This window comes from Phaethon aethereus (assembly GCF_964289735.1).
Source record: "Phaethon aethereus genome assembly, chromosome: 2".
Lineage (NCBI taxonomy): Eukaryota > Metazoa > Chordata > Aves > Phaethontiformes > Phaethontidae > Phaethon > Phaethon aethereus.
Window position 1 is genome coordinate 9793935 of NC_138582.1, and position 24140 is coordinate 9818074.

Below are 24140 nucleotides of genomic sequence, written 5' to 3' on the forward strand. Positions count from 1 at the left end.
CTTTTGAAAGTCTATTTGTTCTCTTGTGTTACATAGGCCAAATATTTGCCTTGTCTGCAAAGTCCTCAGGTAAGAATGAAACAAGATCTGGGTGAGATGGACTGAATAGAACCAGAAACCATCCCACGTCCAGAGTTTAGGATATTTTTCCTTTAGATTGAGACTTGGAAAGAATTCCACGGAGGATGGGAGGTCCCACACACCCAAATCCGGAGTATGGTTAGCATAGCTCTTTTATCACACGAACACAGTTTCACTCTACCCTGAGTGGAAAGTAAAACACTACCTGGACACCTCCATCTTGGAAAGGCAGTAGACTGTCAAGAAGCCTGTTGAGGACGTTCACATGATTTGGTGTGGCCTGTGGCCCTTGAGATGATCATGACAAACTTGTGTCTCATGAGCAGAGCAGTGGGAAAGGCATGCTGTACTGCATAAAGGTCCCACGTAGCCATCTTCATCTCCACCCACAGACCTGTTTCCTCTCATCATTGATTCATTTTTTCTGAGTAAGAAATGCCTAAAATCTTGCCTCACTCTCTGCTTTCAGGGCATTTTGGGCTCAGGGCTGGCACTGAAGGTCCAGGAGCAACATCGTCAAAAACATTTTGAGAAAAGAAGAAAGCCAGCAGCTGAACTCATCCAGGTTTGCAGCCACTTATCCCCTCCTTGAAAAAAGTGTTGTGTATGAAGACTGCTGCTTCAGGTTAACAAGGGCCGTCGCTTCCCTCCTGCCCAAATTCTCATTTCCCATTGCAGGAATGAGAAGCTCTGTTTGTAAAGGAGTCAGTTTTTTTCATGTCCTGCTAGATAATCCAGTGGTCCTTGCAGTTTTTGAGAAATCTTTCAATTCCCAGAATATCTTTTATAAGAAAGTTGTCTTTATAAGAAAGGGTCTTATCTGTAGCTTCTGGAAACCAACAAACTTCTGCATCAGTGCCACAAAATCACAGAAAACAAGCTGTTGAAAACATTCTTTTGAATATCCAGGTTTTGTCAGATCCCTTGAGAAAGTGCTTTTATGTGCAAAGTTGTGTTGTTATTAATGTGAAAACAGCAACAGAAGTAAAACAATAGACAGTGACTGTTTCAATCAAGGCAAACAACGAAAATAGTATGTGTGGTTTGTAAAAACTGAAACATGCTCTAGATTTTTTGTTATGTCACTGGATGATCAGAGGATTCAATGGGAAGAGACTTCTTAGCTCACTTGGACTTCAGTTAAGGCCTTTGTTATGAATTCAGAAAATTAAGCTTGAAATTACTAGGCCGAGGTTGACAAATTTGACAGAAGTTACTCTTAGAAGGTGTGGAGCACACCCGAATGCAGTGAAGTAAATGACAGCATTTCCACAGAGGGACAGAGAAAGTATCAGATGGAAGCATTGGTTCTCAGGACTGCTCAGGATCAAACCAGTCCTCCGGAGAAACAGGCTGAGTGGCATATTATGCTGTTCTTATTAAAAACACTCCTTAGCAAACAGAAGGGGCTGCAGGGATGAGTGGTGAATTGAATTCACTTTTTAAATTAAAGCATCTCCACTTAGCAGGTAACTAATTTAGCTACGGGGGGGGGGGGGTTATGTATATGCTCAGAGAATTTTGATTGGAGCTAAATGCTGAAAAAGAAAATCACTCAGCAAAATTTCCTCTGATGGTACATCAGACAGTAAATTAGCTTAAGCACTTCCAGAAATATTGGACAGATCCCACAGCGCTTGAAGCTCTTTTAGATGTACCAGACAGGAGCATAAAAACAGTTTAGTGAAATGCAATGTCTTGGTGTCGGTGGTTCTGTCTCATGTCCTGTCTCCTTTAACAGCCTCCCTGATCATAATTCAGTGTCAATAGTTTTGCTATATAGTGACAATGATTTGTTATGGCTGATTAGTAATTATTTCCAGGTAGTCACTCAGGTGCATTGTTACGTTCTTTGAAACTGGCTACTGTCAGCCTGGGGTATAGCTTTACCTAACAGTAATTATTTTCTCTCCCTTGTAATTCAGGCTGCTTGGAGATACTATGCTACTAACCCCAACAGGATTGATCTAGTTGCTACCTGGAGATTTTATGAATCAATTGTATCATTTCCATTTTTCAGGTAAGTGCATTGTCCACCTCTCCACCATCTTTTTCTGTGAAGTGTAAGGCAGGACAGGAACTGTAGGCTTTCTATATATCAGTAAGGCTTTTGTAGGTAACAGAGAGTTGCCAGTTAACTTCCTGCCTGAGACTAAAAAACATGCTTTTTGGCTTCTGGATCCATCTCTTTTCTCTTTCTCTGCTGGGATATATTAGGGGCACATGGATAAGTCTGTCAGTGGCTCTCATGTTAAACAAGGAGAAGGCTGCCTCATTATCACCTTCCCTTTGTAAGACTCTGGAGTTTATTGCCCTGGAAATCTCTATTTCTCCCTCTGTAATTTTGATCCTGATAAAGTTTTAGCCCTGGACTTCAGAGGCATCTGTACCTCTTGCACCCTCTATGATGGAACCGGGTATGTTAAGATATGGGCTATGCTGAAAATTCTTACTTTTCCCTCTCTAACTCAACTGGCCTGAGAATTGTGGTGTTCACAGAGGTGGCCATGGCATGTGAACATAGTTAATGCTTGTTAAATGCTTGTCTTTTGGCAATACCAATTGCTCAAGGGGATAATTCAGTGGAAGACAGCCAAAGCATGTTTAAAACTGTCTCTCACTGAAACTATTAACTGAAGGTTCATAATAAAAGTTTTTTGGAGTCACGGCTTTTTTTTAATCACCACATCTGAGTTCAGTGGAAAATACTCCGTAGATAAAGACATTCAGACTTACTGGACATTCGTATGCTTATGGGTATGAATCTGTCTGATCCTCACTTTTCTTGCCTGTCAAACTGGCAGCTTCATCACCTTGAGCTCTTAACATTTTAAAATGTTGGGAACTGGGGTTGTTCAATCTGGAGAAGAGGAGGCTGAGGGGAGACCTTATCACTCTCTACAAATACCTGAGAGGGGGTTTGTGGTGAGGTGGGTGTTGGCCTCTTCTCCCAAGTAACTAGTGATAGGATGAGAGGAAATGGCCTCAAGTTGCGCCAGGGGAGGCTTAGATTGGATATTAGGAAAAATTTCTTTAGTAAGAGAGTGGTCAAGCATTGGAACAGGCTGCCCAGGGAGTTGGTGGAGTCACCATCACTGGAAGTGTTCAAAAAACATGTGGACAAAAACTTTGGGACATGATTTAGTGGGCATGGTGGTGCTGGGTTGATGGTTGGACTTGATGACCTTAGAGGTCTTTTCCAACCTTAATGATTCTGTGAAAGCCAAGACTTTTGGCTATAGACTGTCAGCTGCTAATAATGGGTATTACTTATCCAAGTTTATGCTTTAAACTTTCATGCTGGACTTGCTGCTATGCCTCATTCTGAGAAAAAGTGCCCTTAAACTACTGCTCAGCTCAAACAGAAGTCTCCACATGTACATTCGGCTCACTGAGCTAATACTGCAGCTCCGGTTGGTGCTCAGTACTGACTTGAAGGAACATTTCAGGCTCCTGCCTTCACAAAGGGCAAATTACAAATATTAACTCTTTCTTTGTTTTATTCCAAACACATTTCTTTAGGACTGATTTCACCTATGTCAAAAAGAAAACCTCTAAGAAAAAACACCACAAGTGTTTAATTAAAGCTCAGTACATTCCTTTTCTTTATCCCTTCTCACTGTTCATCTATTCCCACATTATCCAGTATAGAGTAATTTATAGAGGGCTTCTTGACCTCAGGTTTTGTTCAGAGAACAATTCTTAGGCTTGCCTGAGTCTAGGCTCATTACCATGACTTCAAGCTTACTCATTGTGTGTAGGTTCTTCTGTGATTCAAATGCAACCTGAAATTTAATAGGTGTTTTGCAAATAAGGTCCTGGGAGAGAGGGCAAAGGAGTTCACTTCTCACCAAAGACTAGATTGCCAGTCTAAGCAGCACAGATTGGTTTCAGGAACGTGTATCACTTTCTTTGCTTCATGGCTAACTGAAAATGTAGCTTTTATTCTGCTGTCAGTTATGGTCACAGAACAAAAGAGGTACAAACTGTTAGCAATAGATTAGAAATTTCTGTTTAAAAAAATCTGATGGGTTTATTATGTACTTATTCTTTCCTCACTTTCTTGTAACGCTTCCTCTCTTCTTTAATAGGAAAGAGCAATTGGATGGTACTGCCAGGTATGTAGCTGTCGTTATTATAGCCTTGTTTTAATACAATTATTGGAGGGTGCAGGTTAAATGGTTCTTTGTGGATTCATGAGCTGTTAACCAAAACATGCTACTAACACCACAGGTAGTCATTAAAAATGATTAACCAATCCATTTCCTAATTGCTTGCTTTTTTCCCAATTTAACACCACAGCTAAAATGCTAATCGGACAAATGCACTGTTGCTTGCTGATTGTATGTAAACAGCTTTATTGTTCGTTATGATTAATCATGGTCTAGATTTCTCCTGATCCATGCCATAGAGCCAGGGTTTAGCATCCAGATTGTTCTGGGGTGAATTTAGAGTTTCGCTTTGTGTTATTGCTCAATAGTCCTGCACAGAGCAATGTTGCGGTGTAAAGGATCAAGTCTGTCTCAATTCACCATGTGCAAAGATTTCTTGATGATAAATATAAAGATGGATGGCTAAGATGGTCCAGCAGGATAGTCAATCCCTCTGGCAGTACTAAAAAAGCTCCATTAGGTTTGAGGCCTTGGTCCCACCCCTGCTGAAACAGATGGGAAAGCTCCTAGTCACTTTGGGGAATTTACAAGCAAAGAGAATGAAGGAATCATCGACCCTAATACTGGTCAGTGCTGAAGACTACAACAGAGCAGTCGTTGTCAGTCAATCTGCAAGATCTCAAATGGAAATGATGTATTTCTAAACCCCTTCAGCTAAGTTGCAGATTCAAAGAAGGCATAAAATAATTCAACCTCTTATGTTGAAAATGTGAAAAACTTAATGGTAAACTGCTATCAGTGGATCACCCACAATGAAAGTCAATAGAACTTAAAGGACAAATGGTTCCACAGACTCACGCTGAAGCTATTTCCATTTGCATCCCTATTCATAGTGCAGAGGAAAAGAGCAAGAATTGTAGCAAAATTTGAAAACTGTTACTCAGAGGTCAGGCCTGGGTTCCAGTCCCCAGCCTGATGAAAAGTTATCTTTTTGGTTTTGTATTTTAAACATTTCATGCAACACATGACAGCTTCAATAAAAGAGTCTGAAAAAACCAGATTCACACTTGTTGTGCTCCTGTGAATTTTTGGGTTTCAAACCTCCTTTAACAGAAAAGAAAAACCTGGTCACAAATTTTCTTATGATACAGGCAAGTGCTGTAGTGCTGAATAATTGGGAAAAGATTACTTCCCCCTCCTGCCACCATCATCATGAGCCAACCTGCTCCTCTTCAAAGACTGCATGATGGGAGTAACCTCATGAACCTTAAGTGCTATATATCCATGGCACTACCCAGGCTAAGCAGTCGTGAGCAAGCTCAGTTACATTAACGTAGATGTCTGGAGATTTTAGCCATCTCCAGGGTTGGCAGCATCTGAATTGCCTTTAATATGTAGGAGAGATCTTAGGAGCTGAAATCCTTCTGAGTAGGTAACTCCATATCTTGAACCAAAGCATGTTCTGACTCAGATGCAGCAGCAGATTAAAGTTAGGAAAGTGAATGATTGCTGCAGTTTGCTGTTGGTCAAAGTCCCCTAGAGAAGCTCCTGCACCTGCAGTGACAGAACAGTTCGTGGAGTAGCTTCTGAGTTACTGTATCTTTCAGACCAGTAGAAGAAGTCATTTTATGTGAAGCACTGGATTAAAAACTGAAAAATATGCCTCACAGCTCAAAATCTTTAAAGCTGTAATCCCAAGACCCCTCATTCTAGCTGGATATATCTTGCTTTTATGTTGTTACATATGTAATAACCTTTAGCAAAATCATCAGTAAACCTGCATTGGAGCCTTCCTGTTAGCGGGAATGTGTTTATGGAAATAAGCATTCAGTAAGAGTTGGAAATGCTCCAGGTAAACAGAAAAATAATGGTACTTCTGGGAGCATCCACTGACTTCAGTAGACATGGGACTGAGCCATAAAATCTGGTTGTTTTGACAGTCCCACCTCCCATCTCTCATAAAACTCTTGTTTACAGACCAGACAGTAAAAACACATTCCTCTTCCTCCTACAGTGATCTAGTACATAGAAAGTATTACTCGTACTCCACTGCAGTTTGCATTTAAAGCTGTATTGAAATAAATGAGCAATAAGGGAATGCAGTCCTAGTGGAGAGAACAGCCCATAAGTGCACTCAGTCTCCAGGTTCTTGCATCCATTAAGGACTTAATGGGAAAACTGTAGTAATAAACTGCATTGTTTGAACAATGGCTGATAAGGGAGAGAGAATAATCGGTCCAAAGCTTTCCCAGAAGAGTCAGAAAATTTAACTAGTTAATAAACAAAAAATGACACCTGTCTGTGTGAAAATATGAGGATGGATAGCACTTTAGGTGGCAGGGTTTCCATTCTGTGGTGTCAAAGCTCTTTAGGAACTCCGTGTTGGTAGAGCTGAACTCTGTGACAGACCCTTCCAGGATCTCTCCTGGGAAGCAGGAGCTGGCATCATGACAAAGTCACAGCTAGATGCAGTTCCTTGTTCTAAGATTATGTGGCAAAAACACAGGGAAGACAACAGAGTGGAAGAGTCCGTTGCAGGAGTTGGATCCCGATGCAGGGCTGCAGGGAAGGACTTGTGATAGTGGAAAGCTGACTAAAGTTTGGCAGCAGCCCAAGGCTTTATTGAAGCTCCCTTTAAACTAAAACTATGAAGATGTGGGATATGATGAGGAGCACACTGGATTACCCTTGAGCTAGATAATAGACTGGATCCTGAAAGCAGGGAAGGGAAGTGGTACGTATGAATCTGGCCTGTTAAGAATAGCATTTTCCCTACATGCCCTGTATAGTCCCCCAAACCAAGAGGACCTGGGGCTCTGCTATTCATTGCTCACTGGTGGGGAGTTTGCTGACTTTATACCAGAGATGACACTAGCTTTTTCTTCCTTAATCAATGCCTCAAACTACCAGCACATGAAATCTCAGATAGCAGTTGCTCTTCTGCATGTATCGCAAAGCCTTGTTATCTGCTTAGCTCCCAAGAAGGAAGTTTTATGAAAAAGATGTACTAATGTTCATTTCTGCTGGGGTGCAGCAAATCATTCAGCAAATGTTTGGGTACTTGACCTATGTTTCCCAGCCTTTAGGATGGACCTTTGCTTGATGGAGATATTGTTTATTTTGAACCAACTTTTTATGTCTATGTTTGAGGAAGCAATTTTGGGCCTGATTTTTCAGTGCAGTTGTTAGCAGCTGTTCCACTGATTTCAACTAGTGTAAGAATTTTGAATCACTTGTATGTACAGGCACTTTAGCGAAGGATTTTGAACTATGTTCTAGGGTCTGGCTCCTAATAAGCATTGTCCAGCTGTAGGACTGGACATCAGGAGAGCGTGTTCATTCCTAGATCTATTACTATGTCATTGCAGAAAAGTAATTTATCCCTGTTTCCTTATCTCTACAAGACATATAATATTTCTCTGCCTTTGGAAAGTTGGTTTGATTTTTTTAAGTGGCAGAATCAGTACTAGTCTTTCCTGTTTATGTGAGTATGAAGGAATGCATATAATGTGGTACACTTTCATTTTGCCAGTAGTAACAGCATAATGCAAATAAAATCATACTTTGCAAGGTGGAAAATTTCACTGTCAGAATTTTTTCTTAATGCAATCTGCCCAAATCAGGAAAGGGTAAAAAGCCACTCTGATCTGCACACTACATTAACTACAAATGAAAGGCTGTTCCCATTCGTTTTCACAGAGCTTTTCATGGGTAGTCATTAACGTCTCATCTTAATAACTTTTCTTCACTTTACAGTAATGTCATGTTTAGTAGGGAGTCATTCTTTGGATCAAGCCTCACAAGAAAACTTAGGTATATACATTCAAGTAACAATTGAGCCTTACTCTTTTCATATTTCTTGCATGCCATTCTCTGCTTGCACTTTCTGTTTTTACTACAGTAGTTCATCTAACCACCATAAAAAGTAAGGGGAGATAAGACTGAAAAGTTATTTAAGCATAAAAAGAAAGTTGCATGACCTTGCAGATACTTCATTGTTCTGCTGTTCAGAAAACATGAGATCTAATCCTGGCTCTGCCAATGATCTGCTTAGAAACAAGTGCTTTTCTCTGTTTTCATAGAATGGGAATGATACTAACCTACTCTGCAAATCATTTAGAAATTTACTGTAAGAAAATATACTGTAAGAGCTAAATGCTATTCCTTATGTATTCCCAACCTTGCCAACACAAATTCATGCAAGTCGCTTAGCATTTGTATTCAGTGGAAGAGCATCTCTGCCTGTGTATTTGCAGGTTCTAGTTCAGTAAATGGAAAACAAGTGGATGCTTTTGATCATCTGAATAAAGTTAGTGACATGCTTAAATTGCTGAACTGTGACCTAAGATGTGGGGCAAGAACTTTATCTTCCTGCAAAGAAACATAAAAATAATTTGTAGCAGTTCAGGAATCTGAAAGACGCATCATCGGCGATACTAATATTTTGTCTAAATTGTCATACGTTTTATTCTATCCCACACAAACATCTTGCTGTCATTCTACTTTAGCTCATTGTTCTCATTCCCACTTCATTCCACAGACATGAAATCATCAACACACAACTCAGCTTTCCTAGTCTGAGCTCCTCAACTTCTGGAGAGCTGCTAGTGAAGCACTTCATTTTTTCATAGGATGATTGGCCCATGCAAAATAGTCAAGAGACATTGATTTTGCAGTTTGATTTCCTTTCCTGTGGTTGATACATGGAGATATGTTCACTGCAAAGTAAAGAGTGGGTCAACATCCATATGGTTTCTACTTATGTTGCTGGCTGCATCTGTTGGTGAAAAATATGCACCCTTTTTTCACAAAGAATTGAACTTGGATTGTTCTCCCCATGGATTTGTGCAACATTGCTTATTTTTACCCATTTCCAATCACTTTAGAAAGTGTGGATGAGAAGAGGGGCTGAGCAAAGGCCTTTAGTGCGCATAAGGGCTCTTTCTCTTTCTGAAGGTCATCAAAGTTGAGCCCAAGTCAGGACTTGTATTCATGTTTCTGGGGAAATAATCTGGATGATAGGTGAGTTTGGATTTAGAGTGATGCCTGCAATTAAATACCAATGAGGACATACACAACCAAAGAGTGTGGAAATTGGTTGGCTAAAAGGAGGTGTTTTCTCCTCAGACATCAGAAGCTTTCAAATTTCGACCTCAAGATTCAGGGTACAAAGTGGCTTTTTAAATTGAGCCATTAGTTGTCCAGAAGTTACAGTCAATTATTTCAAAACTGAACATTTTTGTGAGTTCCCCTCTAGAGAAAAGAATGTTAGCTGATTTCCTTAAAAGGTAAAGCTGATTGGCCAAAATTCAGAAGTACCTTGGAAGTGCAGAATGCTCTTTGTTTTACATTAAGAAAACACATGAAGTCTCTGAGATGAGATGAATGTATTCAGTGCAGGGTTCATGGCTGTCCTCATAGCATTAGTTTTGCGCTAATTTCTATTTTGAATAGTTTAAAGGCAAATGCTTCTGGTAATATCATTCAGAATGTTTGATTTCCCAAAACTAAGTTCACCCATATAAGTACAGCTGATAATGTTGTAAAATACTGGAGTAAACATGACTGCCTTTTGCTTCCAGTTACTTGAGGCCAACTAAATCTAACGATTAGCTAAACTGCAAAAATATGGACATACTTCCTGATTATTATTACTCCTTGTTGGATGAAAGCGGTAAATAGATGGAAGAGGGCTGTGTTTGATTCACTGTTAACATTAATTCATTATTTTTCTTCTCATACATGTACCATTTGTTTATGAAACTCCAATACTAGGCAAAGCACAGAGAGGAGAGTATCTGGCTTGCATGATGGGATGTAACTGCATTATTTCCTTGCATGACTGTTTCTGGAAAAGTATTTCTAGTTCAGTGGTTCCCACTCTCTATTCTGAGCAAGGGTAAAACATCTGCTGCAGAAGCCAGCCACCTCTTCTATATCCAGCCACCAAATTCATCTCTCAGATGTTCCAAAATAAGTCCCACTGCTCTTGCAGAGCAAGAATCTGAGACCTGAATTGTTCTTTAGCTAGGAAGTTTTCAAGCCAAACTGCTTCTGCCTTCCTCCTTTTGTGGTGGTCTGTATCTACCACAGAATTAAGGAGTTCTCATGCTGGGACTCCACTTCAAAGACAAAGGTTTGGGGAAAATTTTTATTCCACCACAAGGGAGAGGATGCAGTAGCATGCAAGACAAGCAATGGCAACGTATCCAAGCTAGTCAGAGAAACTACTCTGCAGATTTATCAGCATGTTTGGGATGCATTTGAATCCCTCCAGTTTCTGCAATTGTGCTGGAAGTCAGGAATCACATTTTATTGAATGTAAGGAAGCCAAATGAAGTGGGACCACTGTCCCAAGGGCAGGAAGAGTAGCTAATATCAGTAGGAGGAGTCTGCAAGACAAGCAGCAGTACATGAACCTGTGGGTGGGAACCACTGTCCTAGCCACCCTCATGAAGGATGATGTGATCTGCGCATGCTTCATACTCAGACTGAGCCATGCGCATGCTGTTTTAATGAAGGAGATTGTGCCATGAGAACAAATGTTTCCTAAGTCTTTTTAAAAAGCACAATGAAAACAAAAACCCCAGCAGACCCAGATTTCATCCTTTGGAAATGAGAATAAAGGCCATTTTTTTCTCTGATGACAGCTAGTCATTATCTGGAAAGAAGCTTGGGTTTTGTTTTGGTTTTTTGTATACAACATACTGTTGTATTTTTTCATGTGAAACTGATGAATTATTTTGTGATGATTCTACTGCTCTGGCTGCCTGGATATGAACACAATTGTCTGTATTTATTGATAAACATACAGTTATGAATCTGGATGTTACTTTAAGGGTTAATCAGCAGGATTCAATTAATGAGGAAGGCTTCAGCTCAGGTAACCTTAGCTTAGACTAGAGGCCTGCTTTTTAAATGACTTCTCATCTAGGTCTTTCTATAGTCAATAACAAGAGACAAGTTCCCCCAGCTGTAAAGTCATCCCAACATGAAATGGAGCTGAACAGCACTCTGTAGGTTGCTAACTTCCCACTGAGTGTAGAAAGGGGTCTAAAAATTAATTTTAGACAGGACATGTAACTTTTTAAACAGCTTAAAACAGAGTAGTTAGATTAGCTAGATTAGTTCTAGCTCCTAAACATAAGATGCTTGAACAACAGTCTTGGGACAACAGTTTGTTCCTAAACTGACACTTACCAATGGGGAAAGTTGAGAAACTCCCTAGAAAGAAAATTTGGGAATGCTTTTGGTTTATTTATCTACCTTAAACTCCCACCCACCAAAAAAAAAAAAAACCAACCCACAAATGAGTGTGCCTACATGTGCAGTGGAAAACATCACTGCAAATAAATAGCGTTTTGTGCTGAATGCCGAGGAATATTTTTGATCTGTTTTGATCTATGAGGAGGATATAAAATCTTGATCACTCCTGTTCTTATATAGCTCCATGGTGGAGAATTCTGCATATATTGACTATATTTCTGTCCTATATTGGGAGAAAAAATCTGCAAGATTAATGTTTTAGATACTTCCCATTATCCACTGACCCTTTTCCTGCGGGTCTGATCCCTATATTTCCTTGCAATGCACTTTATGCCTCCTTGTCTTTTGGTACGGAAGGCAGTTCTTACAGGACTTTCAAGGGGCAAACTTTGAGAGATCTGGATATGTATTTTGAAGGACCAAGAAAGTTTCTGGAGAGAGAGTCAGAAGCCATATATAACAACAACTCCATTCTTCTAATACAGTATTAAACTGCTATTTACAAGCATTAGGAATCCTCTGTCCCACCAATTTTTCTGCTTCTTTGTCTTTCAGTTTCTCTGCCTTAAATATATTCTTCTCTTGAGAACTTCTCTGTAGTGTAACTAAACCAAATCTTGTGACATTTAATACATTGCTCGAAGCCAATGTGTAGTGTGTGACCACTTCTTGCCTGTGAGAAAATCACCTCGTCATCTGAAATCATCTGAGTTTCATTGCTAGATTTCATCCTTCTAGGAGCTTCCTTCTCATCCTGGAAGGTCTTGAACCAAGATGATCAAGCTTGAAATCCTGAAGAATAGGTGGACTATAGTCTCTGCTTTCATTTGAGCTTCATCTATCATGGTCACCTGTTAATCCCCCCACCAGGAAAAGCTGATCTCCACAACAAGCCAGTTGTGCACACAATTTTTTCAGATCTTCATTTGAAAAGATCAAAAAAAAATCACAGATTTTTTCAGGTCTTCATTTTGTTATTACTGAATAGATATATTATCTTAAAACTGCTTCAGTTTCTTCTTTCTTGTAGCTTATTTCACAGTCTCCTTCAGTCTACAAATATCAGCGTGATGCTAAACATGCATAATTGCTGTTTTTCTTCACATTGAAGACCTCACACAAGCTTACTCCCTCGAACATCTTCATGCCCATCAGTTTATATTGCCTGGCTGACTCATTGTTATCACTGAGCTAGACTTTTGGTGCAGTTCTTTACATTAAAGTTCTTTTCAGTGATGTGCCATGATTCCAGGCTCTTCTTGACCATCCTTCTTGAAATTAATTCCTCCTTCAAACTTTGGGTTTATTACTATTGAGACATGAGAATTTCTTTTTCCCTACTTCACCCCCCAAAAGCACACGCAACTCATTCAGTTGACTTTTTCTTCCCCACGCTTATTTTTCATGCCCTTTCAAAACTTGCTTATTAGCTGTCATCTTCTCCTGTATATATTTTTCCTATATATGGCAGCTGAGTGCTTGAAGAATCCAGATTTCACAGAAATGCCATGGACTTAAGACATGTGTCTTGTAAAGCACTACTGCTCTCAAACGTGGCCTCTGAAACAATAGAGAAGTGATAGTGATGCAGAAGAGAGATCATGGGATTCTCCCTACCTTAATAGAACGCAAACCACTTGTTGGGACCCTGCCCTCACCATCAGAGCACCTTGGTAGATCAACCAGATCAAGATTCTAACCCAAAAGCAAGCACTGTGGAAACCACTTTTTAAACAAGTGCATAAGACCAGACATGAGACTGCCCTACATATTCCATGAAGACTAATTTACCACAGATGTAAACAAGTAACATCTCATGTTTTTCTACAAAGAAGGAAGTAAACTCTGATTTTTGCTTTATACATTTGTTTGTGCTTTTCTTGTCTTTTCTCCATGCCATGAATTCCTCAGGAAATTACATTAGGGCAAAGTCTGGGTAATATTAATACCATTCACTTAGATTACTCTAATTCTTCACTCAAACCCATGCTTTTATCTTCTCACATTGTTGACTTCAGTCCTGCTGGTGCTGATACAGCAGTGTGTCTCCATACTCACACAAGTCCTTCTTAGTTGCCACTTCCATACTTGCACACACGTCTACACTTCCTACGTGCAATGACAGGGCAAGTGTCTGAATTTACTAGGCTGCAGAAATTGCATTCACAAGCATTGTCATGTTTCAACAAGAAAATTCAGAAGGCCTGAAAAAACTTCCTAGGCAAAGGTTTAGTGCTTCCATCTTTTGTGACAGGGAAGCCCATAGTTCATGACCTTCTGGGTCAAAGATATATTAATCAGAAACAGATAGTAGAGATGAGAGTCCCAATAATTCATATTAAAAAAAACACCACACAAAAACCTGCAACAGCTGTGACATTCAGTGTTCAGATCACTTAGGAATTTTGTATGCTGTAAACTGCAGTATTCCTACTAGAGTCAGCACTCTTATGAAAGCTGCAGAGTCATGATATGTGTCTTTAGATCCATCTTGTCTTTATTATTTTAAGAGGAATGTCCTAGGAACTTCCATTGTGGAGAGATACTGTCACAGAGCTCTGAGATAGAAATATATCCTCCTTTCAAAGAGGTGCACCAGTGACACCAGAGATGCTAGAACACAAAAGCAATCTGTCTGACCAAAATAGCTCCTTAAATAGAGAATGAGTAGTTCTGTGAGTGAGACCCTTCACTTACATGGTCTGCACACAAGTCTCCATCTTTGTCCACTATACGTTGCATGGTGCACCCTGCTCACGCTTGTCTCTCCTTGCCCGCAAGCTTAGAGGCTTCAGCTGAGCACGCTGCGCAGACACCTCTCTGCACACCTCTGAAATCTCTTTCTTCTGGTCACCACTGCTGTCCGTCCTTCAGCTCTGCTCCCATCTGTGGCTCTCAGAAACCTGAGAGCTGCAGTGGCTTCTCCTCTCCCCCCACTCGAGCTGCCTGCCCTTCTCTCCTGCACCTAAGTGTCTCTTCAAAGTATGTGCACAATTCACCTCTCCCCAGAGCTGTCCCACACTGCAATGTCCAGGAACGGGTTAAAACACAGGCTTTCTTCCCATGGCCTAACCCCACATTTTTTTTAACAAATATGCAACTGACAAATATTTAAGCAGCAAAGTGAACAAGCAAATCAAATAATTACATCATCTATCACCTATGAAGAGTTCAGAGTTCATATTTAAGCTGATACACTCACTAGCAAATTCCTTTTGTGTTGCTATTTTCATAGGCATTAGTAATTGTCTTTAAGACTGTTACAGTCATCAGGCTGTCAGAAGGGTAACTGATGCTCGTGAGATGCAGGTAGATGCATTTCTAGCTACATGTTGTCACAGAAGGAAAAAACATCTTTAGGCAGTAAATCTGTAAGAGAACAGTGCAAGGAATTATCAGAGGAACAAGATATGTCACTTTACTACAATTCGTATAGGTCACCTTAATTTCTAGTATAGCGAGAGGTGACTGAAAGTGAACAGTGGAAAGAACTGGGTAGCGTGCCCTACCACGTACCTAGCAATTGCTTGGCAATGCCTTTCCAGTGTTTTACTGATAATTTATTTGGTTCACAGCATGTCTAACTTTCTTTTACTCCTGGCTATGCACGAGTTATTCATTTAATAGCCTGCCGCAGACCCAGTAGTTAAAGAAAGCACTGAACAGGAAAGGCCAAGCATCCTTATCGTTAGACAATATAACTGCCTAAGTAGTGGTGTTTCTCTTCTTAATAATAAATCTAATGCTTCCAACGTGCTACTGGAGCTGAAACACTGTGATACATTACACAGAGAGGATAGCAAGACCCTGGTAACATTTTCAACATTGGTACAAAAAATGCTCATAAAAAGCAGTTAATTATTTGTGGAGCTTAGCTGTTGCTTACGAAGATATTGATGTATTACGGTAGCCCCAGCAGTGTCCTTGTGTACAAAACATTTATTTAGCCCATGATATACTTAAAGCATCATGAAAACAAGTTAAACGTGTACAAAGGAGGAAAATGATTACTTTTGCTTATTTTGTAGCCAAAAGCTGGGTCTCTTGGATCGGGTTCGTGGTACCAATACTAAAGGAAAGCTATTTACCCCTCTGAATGTAGATGCCATTGAAGAAAGTCCTTCAAAAGAGCCTAAGAATGTTGTCTTGAATAATAAGGAGCGTTTTCGCACTGCATTCCGAATGAAAGCGTACGCTTTTTGGCAAAGCTCAGAAGGTAGCCCATCTGTGTTGATTACTTTCTATCCATCCCCTGTTCTCCTCATTTTACTTTGTTCCTCTGCATCTTCTGTTGAAGGTTTGTGACTTTCTGGGCCAAGCATGGCTGGTTCCTGGCACGTTTGGGGTAGCTCCAGGAAATGACTGCTGGAGTCCAGGCAGCACAGTGGTTGAGATAAGACAATAACCCTCCAAAAAACAGCAATCAATATGGGATATACCCAGTGGTGTAATCAACCTATTTGACCTGGAACAAGAGGGCACACAGGGCAGTTTTGTTATGCTGAGGTAGCTCAGTCCTAGACTGCATCCAGCCCTGCGCTAGCCTGTGTCCCAGCATCTCAAATATCTCCTCACTGCAATCTCTTAAAACCTGGTTTTATAGAGTCAACGGCTGCTTCCCTTCCACTCTCCCTAAGACTGCTGCCCCTCAGCAGATTTCCTTCGGGTGTCCATGCAACATCATAGGGCATTTTTCCTCTCAGTTTCCCTGGGCACACATTTTCCTCTTATTGTCTATAGTTCTAAATGGTCTCTAAATAACAGTTTCTCCTTCATTGTGCCAGCTGACGTCAGTGCACACTGGGCAGACTACCATGGAAGTAGTCTGGGTGTCCACACTGGGAACTTGATTATCCTCTTCCATGAAGCTACATGAGCTCCAAGTAGTGCAAGTGGGAGGAGAACTTGCCCTGTAGCTTCTACACCTGTTTTAGCCTTACATAAAATAATTTTGGCAAAGATTTATCATTGTAAAAGCTCCTAAAAGGGGGGCTTCTAAATCTATTGAAAAGAAAGAAAACTTTCCAAGTTTCAGAAATGCTGGAATCCGAGAGATCCCTCAAATAATACGTTTTACAGCTGTCCCAGCAGAATTATGAAATCGCTTCCAAGAGCTGACCAGAGAAAGAGGAACCTGCAAGAAGCATTCCTTTACTAAATTACACTTACTTCATGTAAGTGCTTTAGTTAGCCAGACCTCCCTCTAAAGATTGTGTGGTCAGGTGTTCACACAGCTTTTTTTGGCCTGCTTTGCAGATGCAGGAACAGGGGAACCCATGGCAGAAGAGAGAGGCGACAGTAGCGACTTCCTTGTGGAAGATATGATCCCCACATTTAAGACAGCCATCCGGGCTGTCAGGTAAATGTCGCTGATGGTCCTCGATGCTTTGCTTTGACTTTGAATGCTTATGCTTCAGGAAATCACATTGCCATGTTGCTACATGTTGGTTCATTGTTGCTGTTATTACTTTTTTAAAATGCAATAGATCAGATAATTCCAGGTATATTGAAAAGCACAGAGCCTATTTAAAGTCCTTATTGAAAATATGCAGAAAGGAAATATTTTTTCAGTAACATTGACCATGCTACTTTTGCAAGATATTCCATAAATTTTTTGTTATTAAATTTTATTTTACATAGTTCCTCATTAAAATATGCTATAAATATCGTATCTTACTCAATTTAGTGACTGTAGTATTCAAGTAAAACTGCAATTTTTGCTTAACAATAAACTTTCAGCTGACTCAACTCTTATTCACAATTGTATGAGTATGCAATATATTTTTCAGCTGTCATATTTTAATAGATGATGAGGTCTCCATTTCAGCAGTCTTCAGCTTGCAACATGTGTCACCTCTGTTTTCATATCACAAAAGACATTAACCTAGGGTTAGAAAACTCCTAGTAAGGCTTGATAATGTGTTCAGCACATCAAGCACATAGAATTCATTCACTGATGTTCTGTTACTCCTCCACTCAGTGTTTTTTACTCTCTTCCCTTGAAAAATGCCCCATAGGAAAATACCCTACTTCTATTGCAATTGTTTTTTATTTCAGAAGTTGTTAATGTCTGGGACAGGCTGTTACTACCTTCCAGATGAAATACTACAAGTCTGGAGTGCCCCAAAGTTATCTTCTTAGAAAAGCTTCAAGGAAGATTGTTACAAGCATATGAACATATATGTATATAACCATAACATATATTCTCCTGGTTCTTTTCCAGTTGGGTGCAGCAGAACCAGTCATTAAAAATTCCCAATTTTCTCAAGCCTGCTGAAAGCCATGTCCCACAGCCTTTGCTCGTGTTACCCATGGCTGCTTCCCTCCCTCTGGAAGATTCTCCATCCCTTCTTCCTCCACAGTTTTCCCTTTCTTTCCCTGATACCTGCTTGCTTTCAAACACAGACTGTACATCTGGTTTGTCTGCCATCCCCATCCCCATCTCCATGAAACATGCTATTATTACTTTTGCAAAACTACCTTTCCCACATCCTGTGCAAATCTAATTGACTCATGCAATTTCCCTTTAAACTCAATCATGAGCCAGGCTTTTTTTTTTCTTCTATAGTTTACCCAGACTCTGAATGCTAATGGGAAGTCATTCTTTCAGGCAAAACCCTTAATAAGTGTTCAGGGTCATGATCAAGGAGATTTTAAATTGCAGTTGCTAACAGTGTGATTCCTATTTTTAATTTATGGGTGTTTTTTTAACTATAGTTTATATGTAGTTTGGTTATAATAGGCATAAGTATAATTTTGAAATCTTGAAAGATTTATAAGCAACAGAGTTAAAGATTTGAAAAGCCTTAAAAAGTCATAATAGAATTATCTTTGCTAAAGGAAAGTTTATACAAATTTTTAAAAGGTTAAAAAAACCCACTGACCTTGGATAAAAAACAGGTCAGAATCTTAACAGATGACAGCGGTTCCCCAATTCAGACCATTAAGAACATGGAAACTCTACCAAGTAAGCAAACGCGTGGATCCCAAGCCTAAAACAGATTAAAGAAACAAAATGTTTTTCATTCCTAACATATATTTCTTGTGTATTTGTTTCATCTACCAAGATATAACAGTGTAAACTAATGTATAAACAGAAAAGAATGAAAAAAGTTTTCGAGTGCTTTGGCCAGCACTGGTCCTTATTGTAAGAATTCTGTTATTAATTACTAGGACATTCAATAACAGAAATTATATTATTATTATTGTTACAACAATGACAATAATGTTATACTGCTGTTTTTTTCAAGGACACCTCAGGCAGTTCTAACACTTTTTCTTTTCTCCACAACTTGAACTGCTGCTAACTTCTTAACTTCCACATTTCTATGTAATTAACATTTCCTATCTGAAACTTTCCCAGGTGCAAAATGAAAACCAAGCTGAAAATGATTCAGCATTATCGATACAATAAATTAGCTTTATAATAGGCTGAAGCATAAAAAAAGCAGCTTCAGCTTCACAGCTTCAAATTCTCCTGTGGTTTGTGTTGTTCAAAATCAAATTCCATGTATGATCTTGTAGCCATTTCTGGTTGTGATGATAGTGCTGAAAAAGACATTTTGTGTGTATAATTTTTTTTAGCCTATTAATTATAAAAAGCTAACCATTATATATTTACCAATGTGGTATGATATTAGAGATTCTCTGTTTATGTTTTATTGCCTTGTTTTGAAATAACGTGCTCAATCTTCAGACATCTATTTATCAATTATTCGATGAAACTGCAAATTATCATTATGGAACTTTTATAAGTTAGTAATTTTTCTGTTTATGATGCAGAATACTACAGTTTCGTCTCTATAAAAAAAAATTCAAGGAGACTTTGAGGCCTTACGATGTAAAGGATGTGATAGAGCAATACTCAGCAGGGCATCTTGATATGCTTTCCAGAATAAAGTATCTTCAGTCAAGGTAAGAGTCCTGTGGTAAATGGGGAAAATGCGTAGCTGTGCTGGCAAAATAAAAGCATAGTTGGCCTATTTGCATACAAGGTCACCCAGAAGCTATGTCTTTGCATAGCGTAGCTGGTCAATAGGAAAGTCTTCTCCCCAAAGACTGAAGGCAAGCGAGCAGCTGGCAGGGGTAACTGCAGCAGAAGAGACCACTGGCTTATATTTAGAACAAGGAAATCGGAGTAAAAAATGTGAATTTTCTTGACCGTTGCCTTATTTGATTACGGTCAAGTTTCTCCCCTTCTCCCCTTTTTACCGATGTTAAATAAATGCAATAGTTTCTTTACATGAGCTTTCTCTGCTGACCCATGCCTGGTGAAACATCTCATACAAGTACAAAAATACGTCAGCATAGAAGGTTTTACACCTGCTTCACTCAGGTGTAAATTGACCTATATGAAAAAAAAAAAAAGGAATTTCCTGCCTTTTGTGACTATTCAGGTGCAATCTTCTCCCGCAGTTGTTTCCTTACAGAAGGGACTCATCGCCCGATGTGCCTTTGAGGCGCGTCTACAAAAATTTGTGCTGCTTGCATGCTGAACCATGGGCGCGGGTCAGAGCTTGGGCTAGTAAGCTTGTCTGGGTTTGGGTGCATGTGTGTGTATATGCGTGAAGCTGTATTAGTTCAGCCGTTCAGCCTCAGCACAGCACTGTCCACATTCCCTGAGCCCCTCCAGTCACTCTAAACAGCAAAACGCCAGGCAGATATAACCCTGATTTCTCTTAAGAATGGCCTGAGCGATTGAAACTCTTGCTGCACATTTGGACCTTATCTAGACTTACCTTGACTTTGTAAGGCTGCTCTGGTCCTCTGTTGAACTTCATAATTTCTTATTTCAAACTGGTTTTCCATGTACTGGGCTACCTCATTTTCGAGTATATAACGTCTCGTTCCTACGTCACTAATACTGCTCTAGAAAAGCGGCTGTCTTTAATGATATACCACAAAAAAACATTGTTACTCTATAAAATGAGCTCTGCATCACATGGTCTTCGGTTTCAATGCAGTAATATCTTTTTGAACTCAGGAAGTCAAGGAGGGCTCATGATGTTAGAAATCTGCACCTATCTATGGTGAGGTCTACATGCCTTATACTGGAGATCCTTCCTTTACCTCAGACTGAGGTGTGGTGTGATTTTGGACAGCAGAGACCCTCTCAGATACTCACTTGAGTCCTAGCAGCAGTAAAGGTGCTTGACATGATTAGGTCCATCCCACGCAGTGGTTACGGCAGGTGGGTCTGGACTAGGATCACAGCACAACCTCAACCATGCAATGTTCAGCTCAACAATGCCACGTACCAGTACAAAGAATCACCAGTAGTGGAAGAACCACAAAATTTCAACAACCATTTTGCACATATACAGAGAAGACCTTTTTGGAGGTCTTGGAAGAAAAAACGTAAGCCTGGCAAGCCATGTGAGATTCCTCTTACATTTAACAGAGAGCTAATCAACATTATAGCCTTTATGGCACAATTAATGCCTGCTTAAACCAGGTGCCTTCATTTGGTCAGTTGAATCTTCCTTACTCTCCCCCAAATTTTCTTCACTGTGCTGACTAGACCTCCACTGATAGTAACTGGACAAAATGAGGGAGATGGGTCATTGTATCTATGAATAGTGAGATGCCATAGGAGTTTGATGAGACATTGACTGATGGCCCAGCAATGCTTGGGTGCCTAGCAAATATCTAGCTTTGTGCGGCTTGCCTTGAGCTTTTTTAAGTTCCATTTTCAAAATTCCATGGGGCACCATGAAACCATGCAATGTACCTGCATGGATCATCTGATAATACAGATAGATAACTGCTCTGTGGACTAGTGCTGACTGACACCTGGTCGGTTTGGTATGTGGGCTGAATGAAGAGAGGCTTGCTTGCACCTGAGCAGTTGGGTATGCCAAATGACAGAATATATTGTTATAGTAACAGTGTAATTAAATATGCTGGAGCCTCCCAAATAATACTTTTGGGTTTGTTCCGAATAAAAACTCAAGTAGGATTTCTTGTGAAACTGCATTTATAGTTATAAATTTCAAACCAAAAGAACAATTAGTAAAGAAAAAAAAAATATTGATAATTAGGCAAAATAACTGCTAGAAAGTCATTGGTTTATTAAGGGTATCAACAATTGCCACCATTCACCAAATTCTGATTTTCACTACCCAGCACAAAACCTGATGGGTCTCTCCTGACATGTTTAGGAGCAGCTGTTATTGGAGATATTTTGACAATCACACTATTTAGTTCCCTTGAAGGAACTGAAGTCATGTGTTTCAAATGCCAAAGTTTGGAAATGGTGAGCTAGATAATGATTTAATTACCATGAAATTACCAGGTAATTGCAATTCAATGTATTGACAGTGGACCCAGAACAGAACAAACACAACATGACCCTCAATATGTTACCAAACCGAATTGTGCTTCCCTTTTGAATCTTTGCTACTGTTTGCTGCAGAGATGCATAGCATTTTCTATCATGTATTAGCAATTAGAGATGGACTTATGCAGTTGCACTTTTCTTTTTTTCAGAGTAGATATGATTTTTACACCTGGACCTCCATCTACTCCCAAGCATAAGAAATTCCAAAAGGGAGGAGCTTTTTCTTACCCTTCACAACAGTCTCCCAGGTGATTTTTTTATGCATAGTATTTTGCACAGACAAGACCAGAAAAATAAAAAGTTCATTCCTACCAATAAGCATGCCCTTCATTCATCCAGCCAGTACACTGTTGAAGTAATAATATTGAGAGGATGACTTGCTCCACGGTATATATGTGTAAATGTTGAGCCAGAAAGATATTAGCTTCCCTAAGAACACTCTATGATGGAAATCTAAGCTTAATGGCTTCTTATTTGACTAGGTCAGCTTCTTCACAGTTGGGAAATGTTATTTTATATGAATTAAGTACATTTGATTGCTGATGTGCTGAATTTCTAACGTTCAACTAGTAAACCCAGTTAAAAACTCAATAAAAATCACCAACAATTTGAAGGTAAACCAGTTATCTTCCTGACGTGAAGAAAAGTTTCATTATAGCCCTCACCAAATGGCAAGCCCAGAGTTTTAATGATGCTGCTTTTAAACCAATGATTGGTGAGAATTACTGAAAATAAATCGCAGTACCAGCTTTCTGGGTGTGAAAGTTACAGCATGTTACTGTATTGCTGCATTCCTGGTGGCAAGAATTCAGTAATAAATGACATTTCTTCTGTTATTTACAACTATCAATCTGTCAATAAATACCCATGAAGAACCACACAAGACCATCAACAATCTGTCCCCAAAGCTGTTGCGGTTGCTCAGAACAAAAGTAATCTTACAGAAAATAAATTAACTTGGCTCTATCTGGTTTATCCCACCCAGTGAAAAATCTAAAAACATGTAAATGTGAAGAGAGAGACTTATATATATGGTAGAGGCAATGACCATTTGGGAAATAAAGCAGATTGCAAAATTTGAACAAGCTGATATCATCAGTAACCCAATGTGAAAAATCTGACATGTTTTAGTTATAATTTCTGCTTTAGTAAGATATATTCACAGCTATTCTTTGAATTTTGTCATAAAGAATTGGACCTGTTAAAACAAAAATTTTAGGGTATATTTGTTCTAAGTCATGTTAAAGAACAAATGTTTACAAATTTTTTTCCTAGACTTTGACATAGATTATGGATTCCTCTGAGGTTGGTTTGGAATCCTTTAGATAAAGATTTAACTTGATAATGACCATCCCGGATCCCATGAATTTATAAAACTAAGTTCTTTAGTCAAGCAGAGATCATCTTCTTACCTCCTGAAGTTAGTCCATCTGATGGACAGGCAGTAGGAAAATACACAGAAGAAAATTTATTCTGGTATCTACTTTAAATCTCAAGGCCAGACTGTCTCTTTTCAGCATTTCCAGTCTCTGCCACTTACTATTTGGTTTAATGAATTTGAGGGAAAAAAAACCAAACCAACATTCATCCTTGAAACTCAGATTCAGTCTTCAAAGACACCAATTAAGATGAATTAGATTTAAAAACATGTGTCCATCTGTAGACCCACTATCTAGACTATCTCAACATTTTTCACAAACCTGAAATTATTCCACCAAGTCTGAGATTAATTTCACTTTCATTTTGAACTTTTTGTTTGCTTTTGTTTTTTCTTAATCTTTATCTGAATTTTGAACCAAAATAATTTTAAATTAAAAATCAGGAATACATTTTTAAGAAATGCATTGGAATCACATAGAATAGACTTTTGCTCCTGTTTGTGTGATAAATAAATAAATTCAATCTTTTCTGAAGCGGGCCTCCAAGGACTTACATGAATATAACACCAAGGGGGTAATTCTGTTTGCTGATACAAATTACTCACTGTGATGCAAAGAAACATGAAACACTAATAGAGTTATTAATTCTTTATAGAAATGATCCATATGTAGCCAAAGCATCTACAGCAGATACTGAAGACCAAAGTATGATGGGCAAATTTGTTAAAGTTGAACGACAGGTATGTGATGTCATGACAGTGATGGAGGCTGAGGTGCTTGTACAGAAATGATAAAGCTGACATAAATTCTGTATGAGTGTTTGTCTGACACAGATTTGTACTGTTGGTGATCAAGACTCGGACAGATCTTGTACTAATGATCACAAAACTATGTTCTTAGTTTTTAATTAAATAATTTAATTACCTGTGAAGTGTGCATTTTGAAACCTGTTGAATGAATATT

At 39.2% G+C, this 24140-nt stretch overlaps 1 protein-coding gene across 2 annotated transcripts in view; it reads left to right on the forward strand.

Annotated features, from left to right (window-relative positions):
• The window catches only part of KCNQ3 (potassium voltage-gated channel subfamily Q member 3), a gene marked incomplete at both ends in the record, with an annotated part of 215141 nt that overhangs the window by 188314 nt on the left and 2687 nt on the right, over nt 1–24140 (forward strand). The window contains 9 exons of one of the 2 annotated variants that reach the window (XM_082015414.1): nt 551–646; nt 2007–2101; nt 4173–4199; nt 7950–8006; nt 15488–15675; nt 16716–16818; nt 19242–19373; nt 21948–22046; nt 23833–23917. In XM_082015414.1, coding sequence (XP_081871540.1) covers nt 551–646; nt 2007–2101; nt 4173–4199; nt 7950–8006; nt 15488–15675; nt 16716–16818; nt 19242–19373; nt 21948–22046; nt 23833–23917 — 882 coding nt within the window. The remainder of the gene's footprint in view (nt 1–550; nt 647–2006; nt 2102–4172; nt 4200–7949; nt 8007–15487; nt 15676–16715; nt 16819–19241; nt 19374–21947; nt 22047–23832; nt 23918–24140) is intronic. The other variant, XM_082015415.1, reaches the window with a different exon arrangement.